This window comes from Gracilinanus agilis, chromosome 6, assembly GCF_016433145.1.
Source record: "Gracilinanus agilis isolate LMUSP501 chromosome 6, AgileGrace, whole genome shotgun sequence".
NCBI lineage: Eukaryota > Metazoa > Chordata > Mammalia > Didelphimorphia > Didelphidae > Gracilinanus > Gracilinanus agilis.
The window spans coordinates 249,782,060-249,794,531 of NC_058135.1; the positions used below are offsets into that span (position 1 = coordinate 249,782,060).

The 12,472-nt window shown below is 36.2% G+C and overlaps 1 protein-coding gene across 1 annotated transcript in view; it reads left to right on the forward strand.

The window, feature by feature from the left end:
• Positions 1-12,472, forward strand: part of ANO3 (anoctamin 3) — a 575,082-nt gene that overhangs the window by 461,353 nt on the left and 101,257 nt on the right. The window contains exons 10-11 of the mRNA XM_044681841.1: positions 949-1,083; positions 11,334-11,430. Of these exons, the coding sequence (XP_044537776.1) occupies positions 949-1,083; positions 11,334-11,430 (232 nt within the window). The remainder of the gene's footprint in view (positions 1-948; positions 1,084-11,333; positions 11,431-12,472) is intronic.

Sequence of the window (12,472 nt, forward strand, 5' to 3'; positions counted from 1 at the left end):
ACAATGACAATGATGAGACTTCTTACGAAAACCTATGGGATGCAGCCAAAGCAGTTCTAAGGGGAAAATTTATATCACTGAGTGCATATGTTAGCAAATTAAGGAGGGCAGAGATTAATGAATTGGGCTTGCAACTTAAAAAAACTAGAAAATGAACATATTAAAAAACATATTTCATCCTCAGATGAAAACTAAATTATAAATACTAAAAATCTAATTAATTAATTATTAGTTAATAAAATAAAAAATAAAAGAACTATTGAATTAATAAATAAGACTAATAGCTGGAATTTTGAAAAAACAGATAAAATAGACAAAGTACTGGTAAATCTAATATACAGAAAGAATCCGAACACTGGTTTACTTTTTTTTTAAACCCTTACCTCCATCTTGGAATCAATACTAAGAATTGGTTCCAAGGCAGGAGAATGGTAAGAGACAGGAAATGGAGGTTAAGTGACTTGTCCTGGATCACCCATCTAGGAAGTGTCTGGAATCAGAACACAGGTTTCTTAACATCAAGCTTTGCACGCCTTCCATTAAACCATTTAATTCCAGTCAAACAAAATAATTTGATGTAATTCATCCCATCCTAACTTGACCAACATCACACTGTTAATACATGTCTTGGGTCAGATTTGAACTCAAGTCTTCCTGACTCTGGATCTAGCACTTTATCCACAGAGCTTTCTTTCATCAGCAGCTCCATTTGCAGGATTCATGGGTCCGAGCTATTGATCTAAGCAAGGGTCTTAAGGGCAGAGAGTCCTCTACTTTTGTGTCACTGGCCCCTACCTACCTTAGAGTGCCTTCCATATATCAGCTGCTAAATATATGTTTGCTGACTGACTGACGACTATTTTTAAGCTCACCACCTGAAATTCTATCCCTGACCCCATTAAATTGGCAATGGTATTTGACAAGCTGTGTATTTGCTCTTTCATGCAGGCGCTATTTTGGTGAGAAGATTGGTCTATACTTTGCTTGGTTAGGCTGGTACACTGGCATGCTGATTCCTGCTGCCTTCGTGGGCTTGTTTGTTTTCCTTTATGGAGTATTTACCATGCACTCCAGCCAAGTCAGGTGAGTAGTGTGGACATCATGTAGCAAGCATCTCAACTGTCACCAGGTCCATTCGTTCATGGGATCATAGATTATAGACCTCAGAGGGCATCAAGTCTAATTCTTCCATTTTAAAGAGGAGTAAACTGGGACCCAGAGAGGTCAATGACTTACTGGACATTATGCTAGCAGGAAGGGACAGAACCAGGCTTGAACCTGGTTCTTCTTACACAGAATATAACATTGTTCTAGGAGGACCTCAATAAAAAAAGAAAGAAGCCCTAAGTTCTACTCCCAGATCTAATCCTAACAAATTATGTGACTATAAGGAAAAATGTATCTTTCTAAGTTTCAGTTTTTTATGAATAAGGTGGTTATAATAATAACTCACAAGGTAGTCTTGCAAAAAATGCCTTTGCCAATCGCAAATCCCTCATATAAGAAACAATCATCATCATCATCATCATCATCATCATCATCATCATCATCATCATCTCATCAATCAGATTTATTAAATGACTAAAATGCCAGGTTCTGTGCTAGTCATAGGTATAAAGATAAAGTGTCAAATAATTTTTGCTCTCAATTTATATTATTATCATCAATATTATCTGCTTCATTGAATTGCTGTGAAGATGATGTTTTTATATGCCATAAAGCCATCTAGTGCCACATAAATATGAGCTACTATTATTATAATGAAAGTTGAACACTTTATAAGTATAAATGGCTGTGGATATCTAAGTCCTTATTATCATTATTACTACATCATGAATTTTTTTAGATGAACCCACTTGAGATGAGGCACTTCTAGGGTTTTAGTCATAAAACCCCAAACTAAAATAAACCAGAACCATAATGAACTGAATTCCATTCTATAAAGGATAACACGTAGCATGCTTGTGTCTTCCAGGGTCTCCTGACAATTGAGTCTATTACACTGATGCTGAAATGTAGGCTTAAATAGTTTTTGCCCTTCTCATTATATTTGCAATCTAATCTTCTTCTTCTCTTAGAACTATAAATAGTTAAAAATCCATAAGAAGGGGGCAGCTGGGTGGCTCAGTGGATTGAGAGCCAGGACTAGAGACGGGAGATCCTGGGTTCCAATTTGGCCACTGATACTTCCTAACTATGTGACCCTGGGCAAGTCACTTAATCCCCATTGCCTAGCCCTTAACTCTCTTCTTATTGATTCTAGGATGGAAAGTAAGAGTTTAAAAATAAATCCATAAGAAGTCTTAGTGCTCAACTCAATTCTCCCTCTCTCACTCTCTCTATTTGCACATATATATGTATACATATACATATATATATACATCTATGTACACGCATGCATATTAATAAATATATGCATTCAAGTTTGGATGCATATATTGTGCAAAGGTATATATGTGTATTTTTGTATATGCATCATTTATGTGTTGTTGTTCAGTTGTTTCAGTCATGCCCCACTCTTCATGACTACATTGGGGATTTTCTTGGCAAAGATACTAGGGAGGTTTTTTTCCTTCTCCACCTCATTTTTGTAGATGAGGAACTGAAATAAACAGGGCAAAGTGACTTGCCCAGGGTCACAGAGTTAGTAAGTGTCTGAGACCAGATTTGAACTCAAGAAGATGAGCCTTCCAGATTCCAAACTCAGTGCTCTATCCATTTCACTACCTAGCTTGCTCTTAGTTAGGTGTATATATGTACAGAGAGAGAGCTGTCTATATGCCTATATTTATAGAGAGATCCATATAGAGGAATATATTTATGTAGAGAAGTATTTATATCATTTTATATTCTTAATAGATAAAAACCACACTAAGACTTAGAACACTCTGTGCTTCAATAAAAATATAATATACACATATTATATAGAAGTAAATGTGTATATATAATACCTACTAAATATATAATGCTTACATACATGTATAAATATAAGTAATGGAGAGAGATGAAGACACATGTATATACATATTTATAAATAAAATCTATATATATTTGTGTGTATGTGCAGAACTTTTTATGATAGTAGATATAATCTTACTATATGTTTTTTTTTTAAATAACACACTGAAAAACTACTGAACGCCTTGTTCATAGGTCTTCTAGTTTCAGGAAGGTTGACTTCATAGGACCATAAAATCTTACATCTAGAGCTGAAAGGGAATTTAAAAGATATCTAGAACTTCGCTACTAATAACAATGCAGTGATTATCCAGGACAACTCTGAGGGACTTATGAGAAAGAATGCTCTCCACATCTGGAGAAAGAACTGTGGGAGCAGAAATCCAAAAGAAAACATGATTTATCCCTTGGTTATTTGGGTATATGATTTGGGGTTTGATTTTTAAAAGATTACTCTATTACAAAAAAGAATAATATGGGAATAGGTTTTGAGTGATAAAATATGTATAATTCAGTGGAACTGCTTGTCAACTCTGGGAGGAGGAAAGGGAGAAGGGAGGAAGAGAACATGTATCATGTAACCATGGGAAAAACAAACAAATAAATAAATGAACAAATAAGAAAAAAATAAAATAGATAAATGAATGGGAAAAATATTTCCAGACAAACAGCCTCATTTTATACATGAGGAAATAGCCCCAGAGGAATTGGGACTATTAATTTACATATGATGTGTGGCAGGGTTCAAATTTGAATTTAGGGATCTGATTCTGAATTGAATGTTCATTCTAATTATTTTTTTTAAATCATCATTGCATCTATACAATTAAAAAAAATAATTCTTACCTTTCATCTTAGAGTCAATACTGAATATTGGTTCTAAGACAGAAGAGCAGTAAGAGCTAGGCAATGAGAGTTAAGTGACTTGCCCAGGGTCACACAGCTAGGAAATGTCTGAGACCAGATTTAAACCTATGTCTCAGCTTGGCACTCAATCCACTGAGAACCAAGATGGTCCCATTGTTAAAGAAAAAACATATGGATCTGAGGCATTATCCTTTTCCATTCTAAAAAGTGTTTACTTATCAGACCAAATCATTCTGAAAACAATTGAGCTAAATACTACAGTAACTACATTGAATACCTGTGTGAATTTGAAAAGCCTTTCTCAGTATTCTTTAAGCCATAGGTAGATTGAGTCCTCTTTTATATCATAGATTCAGTGAGTTCAAAAGATTTGTTCAGGGTTCTATAGCTGTTAAACTATAAAACTTAGAACTAGAAACATGATTCTTTTGACTCTTGGACTAGTGATTTTCTTTTCTTTTTAACACTGTTACCTTCATCTTAGAATCAATACTGTGTATTGGTTATAAGGTAGAAGAGTTATGGGGGTTAAGTAATTTGACCAGGGTCACACAGCCAGGAAGTGTCTGAGGTCAGATTTGAACCCAGGACCTCCTTCCTTGTCTATGGACCTGGCTCTCAATCCACTGAGCCACCCAGCTGCCCTCAATGATTTTCCATTGTAGCAATGTATTCCTTCTGCTTTCTCAGTGGAATGGACTTTTAGAAATTTCACTTATAGTCCCTCAGTCAATAAACAATTATCAAGTATCTTCTGTGTGCCGGACCTTGTGATTGATAGAAAGGGAATAGAAAGGAATTTCATGGAATGATGATAACTCTGTGCTGGATTTGTAGTCAGGGTCCCTAGGTTCAAATCTTGCCACTTACCATGTCAATCATCCTTGACCATCTTTTTTTTTTTTTTACTACTCAATGGCATTTATTGAGACTGTCTACTCTTCCAAATTCCTAGAGTCTGCTTCCTCTCTAATCCCTGTCATCAATTTATTGGGAGAATAAAGAAATCAATCCATTTTTATCAGCAAATTCAGCTTGTTAAATATGCAAATGAAACTTGCTATCCTAAATTTAAATTTAGTTGCATAACCAGCATAGCAGTCCACAAAGCATCAAAAATGTTCTTGAAGGGCCAGCTAAAAATTTTTTTCTTCAGGAAACCCTATTGGTGTGTCCTCAGGGTCTCCCTATTCCCCATTTCTACTTCCACTCAAGAAAATCCATCTTTCAAGATTTCTCCATGATATGAGATGGGAGGGAGGATCATCCTGCTATCCTCAGGAACTCTTTTTTCCCGTCATGTCAATAATGAGGGGATCCTGATGGGAATGTGTGGTTTTAAAGTCAAACTCTGTTAGCTGGCAAATTAGGAAATAAAAGGGAAGAGGAGATTATCCTCTACCATGTGAGATGATTCCCTAGAGGGCTCTTAAGGACTTGAATTAAGAATCTTTCTGGGAGAAAAATGTGAGCCAAAAAAAGGGAGAGGAGCAAAGGCATGTCTGGGAGCACTCTTGAAGAAATGCTATTGAATCCCTGTTCTAATACAATCTCCCCCACAGCCCCAAGAAAGTTCCCTTTAATCTTTAATACAATGAGTTCTTTACAAGTCTTTATCAAACAGTTTTCTTGCTGTATTTTCTGGCATTACATGACTTTGTTACTTCTGTCACTATAATTAAGATTCTGTCAGACTTTCCATTCTTCCCTAACATAAGCACTGAGTAGTTCAACTGTCAAGATTATAGAGGGGGAGAGCCCTAAATGCATCAGAATTTTGGGTGTCAGACTGGTTCAGCTGTAGGTGTTCTGTGCAGGTGGGAGTGGGGTAATCTGCAATGGCAGTAATTTATCAAGATCTTTCTTCTTAGCTGAGAATCTGGTAGAAAAAGAAACTACAGACTTGTTCTTGCTCTTACTTCAAGCTGAGATAAGCTAGTGTTATGGAAATCCCTTCCAAAGTTACATAACGGTAATTAAGATGATGAGGATGGAGGAGGAGATGACTGATGGATCATATGGTGAGAGCCACAGACTCATAATGGAGACAGTGTGTTCAACTGGTATTCTCTCCATGTAAAGGAAACTGAGGAAAGTCCCCCAACTTATGAGAGGACAAGGAAAAGACTCATATTGACTGGACAGATATGGATGAGTTGAAATCTGTATCATTGCAAGGATCAGAGATCCAATGGAGTCTTAGAGTTATTGTGGCAACTTTAACACTTTATTACAATCAACTTTTAAAATAATTATTTTAAATCTATACATTGGTTTGAGATAGCTATCTAGGACAGATTTGTTCATGGGAAAGAGGAATCAGTTTTCATTTTACATATAGAAGTCAAAATGTGGAAAGTCTTAAATAACAATAGCACACACACACACACACACACACACACACACACACACACTACACTTTCACCAAAAGTGTACCATATAGGTATACCATGAAATTTGGATTTTATGTTACTGCAAATGAAAGAAAATGTATTAAATTTTTAATATAAATTTTGCTTACTGAATGGTCACCATGGTATTGTTTTGTCTACTATTTTAGTCCTAACTTGGACTATAGAAATATAGTGTGTATACTGTTTCTGAGTTTGCACTAACTTGGGTTAGAATCTCTTCAATGGTTTCAGAGCTTTCCATATCTTCTGGAAGCTTTTCTGACTTGGCCAAACCCTTGGATAAAAATAGACCTCTTGGCTTTCGTCTCATTCTTCTTGCCCATCTAGATCTATAGAGAAAGTCAGCTAGACATTACTTAAGTTGATAGGATCTCAGAAGAAAACAAATCATTTTTTTTACATTCATCAAAAGTATTATATTCCCATATTCATCATCATCGGATCATTTAATTTAGAACTGGAAGGGGCATCAGGATCATCAAAATGAAAGGAATCTCAGAGACCATATAATCCAACCCCTTTATTTTACTGATGAAGAAACTAAGATACCAACAAGATAAAATGATTTCTTTATGGACTCAACTCTAGCAAGCATTCAGAAACAGGTCCTCTATCTCTGCCATTGTTCTTTATGCTATACCAAGTACTTTTCTATTCCAAATCTACATTTTAAAGAAGAAGACAGAGAATCAGACTTGTCTTACCTTAGCTCACAGGGGAACTAAATGGCAATGCCAAGGTTTCAAACAAATCCTCTGGCTTTTAGTCCAGGATCCTTTCTACTCTGTCACAGCAACTCCCTCACTCACTCTATCCTTCCACTCCTGTTAATTCTTATGCTGTTAAGCATAACAGTCACCTCCCATGTATTAATTTCATAGAATCATAGAGTTAAAAGGACATCAGAGATCTTCTAGTCCAACTGTAAGAATTAAATTTTAATGGTTGACTAAAATATATGAAAATTATAAATAATATGGTAGTTGACAATTCAAAGTATTATTGCTCAAAGTCGAAATGATCTTTAATAGTTTTTATTTACAAAAGAGGTGGAGGGGGCAGCTGGGTAGCTCAGTGGAGTGAGAGTCAGGCCTAGAGACAGGAGGTCCTAGGTTCAAACCCGGCCTCAGCCGCTTCCCAGCTGTGTGACCCTGGGCAAGTCACTTGACCCCCATTGCCCACCCTTACCAATCTTCCACCTATGAGACAATACACCGAAGTACAAGGGTTTAAAAAAAATTTTAAAAAAAGAGGTGGAAAGAGTGAAATTAGAGAAATACAAAAGGGTAGAGAAGACATTAAACTATCAAACTAAATATTGCTCCAGTGCTCAACTCAGCCAGGTCTTGTTGACCTTCAAGAGGAATTAAACTCTCTCCAGAAAACAGTAAGGGAAAGTCAACTATCCACTCACCCAAGTTCCCTCCAAGAGGCAGGTCAAGACAATGACTCCAACTAAAGGTGATTCAGGACAACTTTCTTCCTTAAGCCAACCTTCTTCTTGAAGCTGATTTCCCTCTTGAAGTCCAACTCCTTCTTGAAGCTGACTTCCTTCTTGGAGTCTGACTTCTTTAGCTCCAGAAATTCAAGTCCTTTAATAGTGGCTTCTTGTCTTCCAAATTGTCTAGCACCTCTCAGGGGTTAATGTTTGTGAGAACCAGTTCTCACCTTCTGGAGGTATGAGTTCTCATCAAAAGGGTTCAGAGTTACCTGACTGATTGAGTTTCTGAGGATGTGAATTCACTAAGTGGTTTGCAAACTCCTCCACTTTGTTAATCTTGTGTTGATTTAATCAAAAGGTACATAAAGGAGAGTTAACCCTATCTTTACAATATAGTGGGGTACTTAAATTAGTGTTAACTAAAGTGTTAGCTCCAACTATGCAAAGAGAATAAAGGATTCCCTTTCATAAGTGTAAACTCAAAGAGAACAAAGAATTCCCTTTTACACAATTTATACCCAAATGTTTATCTTGGTTTTTTTGGGGGATTTGATTTTGTTTTCCTCAGAGTAAACTATTTTTATGAGTTTGATCATTAAGTTGTCCATTTTTAAGGAAATCTTACTTTACTCAAGCCCATACAGAAATATCCTTGAGCTCTTCAAACCAGTTTCTTCTTAGCTAATGTAAATCTTCCCTCTAGTGGTTATGAAAAATCATGCATAGTAATTTCGGTTCTATGATGGCTGGAAGTTTTATAGGTGCCTACAAGATGGTACACTCCCCCCTACACACACACACACACACACACACACACACACACACACATATATATATATATCATCATCATCATCATCATCATCATCATTATCATCAAGACTATCCAATAGAGGATATATACCTATGGGAGGGCTTTGGAAGTTTGAAGTATAAAGTATGTTTGAAATGGTCCAACCATGGCATGATTATGAGCAAAAGTTAAATATGTGTGTTCTTTAGGTGTTGGTGTGCACATGAGTGAATACTAATATTGCCTTTTCTTTGTTTGAAAGCATTGATGTGTTATTTTATTTTTGTTTTCTTGATAAATATGCACTTGGAGCAAGAAATTCAGTTTTTCGTTTTCCTAATTGTACTTTTCCTATATTAACTGTTTTAATATAGTTTCTTCATAAATCTACTTCAAGAATTAGAATGTGGTACTTTTTTGGCTGAAAGAGGATTGATCTAACTGTTAAAGATGGAGTAGGGTGGGAGGAAGGGACTTTCTCATATTTTATATTATTTCCAAAATGGGTTCATTTTTCTAGCCCTTTAGATGTGACACCACCTTCTCTCACCTCTTTAAATTTGTCCATCTTCTGTACCCAAACCTGGAATACCCTCTCTCTACCTTCCCACCTATTGAAATCCTTCTCTGTCTTCAATATCTGGTCAATAGGCCAACACCTTTATAAAAACTTTCTTCATCAATAAAGCATTTTTAAAACATGAATTAGATAATGGGTCTAATGATAAATTCTGAAGTTAGAGGCAATCACTCCCTTTCCAATATCTCAACACCCTTCTTGTGACCTCTCTTGTTAATTTGTCTTAATTTGGGAACATAGGATATCCTGTTAGAAGGGTATAGATATAGATACCTTTTCCAGTGCCTTCATTTGAAAGATAAGGAGGGGCAGCTGGGTAGCTCAGTGGATTGAGAGCCAGGCCTAGAGATAGGAGGTCCTAGATTCAAATCTGACCTCAGACACTTCCCAGCTTTGTGACCCTGGGCAAGTCACTTAACCCCCATTGTCTAGCCCTTACCACTCTCTTCTGCCTTGGAGCCAATACACAATATTGACTCCAAAAAGGAAGGTGAAGGTTTAAAAAAAAAAAGATAAGGAAATTAAAGTCTAGAAAACTGAGTTACCTCTTCCAGGGATATTTGTAGCAAAGCTGATATTCAAACTTGGATTTTTCTGACTCGGTTGCTATTTTCACCATACCTTATTGCCTAAAGTAAGACTGGTGGCATCTGCTATATTCTCCTTATAGAGTCAGATTTATTCAACAAGTCAACAAGGATACATTAGGCAGTTATTATATGTGCCAGGCACCCAGCTAAGTACTAGGAATGCAAATGCAAGCAAAAGTGAAAACAACTCCTACCCTCAAGGAGCTTACATTCTAATTAAGACAATACATGAAAGGAATCTACAAATGCCACTGAAGCCTGGTTGGAAATGAAGAGATGAGGGTGCAGGTGTCTTCATTGTGTGGAGGTTCTGAATTTTTAATTAACTATAATCTAAAAGAAGGAACCTAAGGGCAGAAGATGCAGATGAGAAGTGAGAACCAGGATTGAAGTGAACTTCCATTTTAATGAGCTTTCTGACACATGATGGAGAAGTCAAGGGGAATAAGGTCTACAGTTTCATGGAAATAAGCATTGTTATGGAAGCATCTTGATGGTCAAGACTATTCCATTTTTCCATGTTTCTTTGCTGGCCTTTCCAAAGTAGTCACTTAAGAAAAGTTTATAGAAGTGGTGGATTAGAGACAAACCTGCCAAACTCTTCTCACAATCCCTTGGGAACAACTTTAAAATAACACCTCAAATTGAATTTTGGAATAGCAGAACCAAGAAAAGGTCAGGATAAAATAAATTTTCTTGCATAAGGAAATTTAGAAGGGTGACAGAATAAATTGTGACACCAAGGTAGAGGCTTGTCTGGAGCCCTCACACAGTGGCAGAAACAGCATCCAAAGGGGCAGCACCAACTTCAAGAGTTCTCAACCCAAAGACAATAAGGAGAACTAACATCTGGTCAGAAAGAGATTATCAGAAATCCTTTGCTGGCATGGGTGAAGATGGCACTGATTGGAAACTATTGTCCATACACAGTCCTTGGACTGAGTTCTATGCTGCAATTCCAAAGCAGAGAAGTATAATGGGGGATCAGTCACAATGGAAAAGGAGCCCTGATCATAATTCCAAGGCAAAGAGGAGGGGTAGCACCTGTGACTGCAAGGGACCTTTACTAAGTCTGTATCCCAAAAAGATCAAAGAAAAAGGAAAAAAGCTTATATGTACAAAAATATTTATATTGCCTCTTTTTTGTGTAGCAAAGAATTAGGAATTGATTGGATGTCTATTGATCAAGAAAAATTTGGTTGATGTTATTATAATGAAGTTCTATTGTGATATAAGTAATGACAAGGGGAGTGGTTTCAGAAAAAAACCATAGCAAAATCCATATGAATTGAGGCAAAATCAATTGAGACAAACCCGGAAATCACTGTGCACAGAAACAGCAATGTCATAATGTTGATCGGCTTTGAAAGACTTGGCTACTCTGATCAGTACAAGGGTCCAAAATAATTCCAAAGGATCCACCTTCAAAAAAAAAATCTGATGAAGTCTCAGTGCAAACTAAAGTATAATTTTATTTGCTTTTTTCGTGATGAGGCAAATATGGAAATATGTTTTTCATGATTTCACACAAATAATTGACATAATTTTCTTGTCTTCCAAGTGGGTGGGGGAGAAATGGAAAGAAAATAATTTGAAACTCAATATTTTAAAAGAAAAGAATGTTTAAATAAATATTGCAGTATTGTTTGCATTTTTTAAAAGCAACAAATTTGCAATTATTTGAATTCTTCAGCAAAGAAATCTGCCAATCCACAGAGATCCTGATGTGCCCAATGTGTGAGCGAAGCTGCATGCTCCAGAAACTTAATGAGAGCTGCATCTATGCCAAGGTGAGTAGGGCATGTATGTGTGTGTGTGTGTGTGTGTGTGTGTGTGTGTGTGTGTGAGAGAGAGAGAGAGAGAGAGAGAGAGAGAGAGAGAGAGAGAGAGTATCCCCAAGTCATTTATTAACTACTTAGATGATAGAAGATTTCTACCAAAAAGAAATGTGAATTTAGGATGTAATTGAGGGCAAAAAGAGTAATGTAAAATCTGAAAAATGGAATCAGGTAGGTGAGAAGTTTGAGGCAGTCAAGAAAGGCATCATAGAAAAGGGAATATTCAATTGGAGTTCAGAAAAATCGAATCTAAAGAGGTAGAGATGCAGAATGGAAAGGTAACCAGGATGGAAGGAGAATATCTACAATATGAAACAATGTGGAAATGTGGGAGATAAGGAAGCATTTTCAAAGTAGATTGTAGATTATTTAAGGTGTAAGATTGATGAAGGAAGGAAAGGAGGAAGGAAAAGAAGGAAGAAAAGAAGAGAAAAGAAGAAAGGAGAAAGGATTATGAGAGACTTAGAAATAGAAGGAGTTTAGGCTTTATCCACAAGCAAATGTAGAGTTGTTGATGGTTTTTGAATGATGAACTGTTTTGGTCAGTTTTGGCCCTTGAAAGATTCAGCTGATAGTAGTGCAGGATAGTGATAGACAAAACTAACACTTGGAGAACTACTTAGGAACTGAAATTGAGTGTTAGCAGTGACATTGTGAATGATGAGGAGGACCAGATGATACAGATATTTTAGAGAGAGAATTGACAAGTTTAGGCAATAAACAGGATATGAAGGATGAAAGATGGGAAGAATCAAGGATGACTCATTATTTAATAATTATGTTTCTTTTTAAAATAATATTTTATTTTTTCCAATTGCATGTAAGAAATTTTTAACATTCACTTTTTAAAAAAAATTTAGTTTAAAATTCTCTCCATCTTTCCCTCTTTTCTCCTACCCCTGAAAATGACAAGCAATTTGATATGTTATACATGTGCAATCATGCAAAACGTATTTCCATAAATAATTATGCTTCAATAGAGGCATATTTAGTC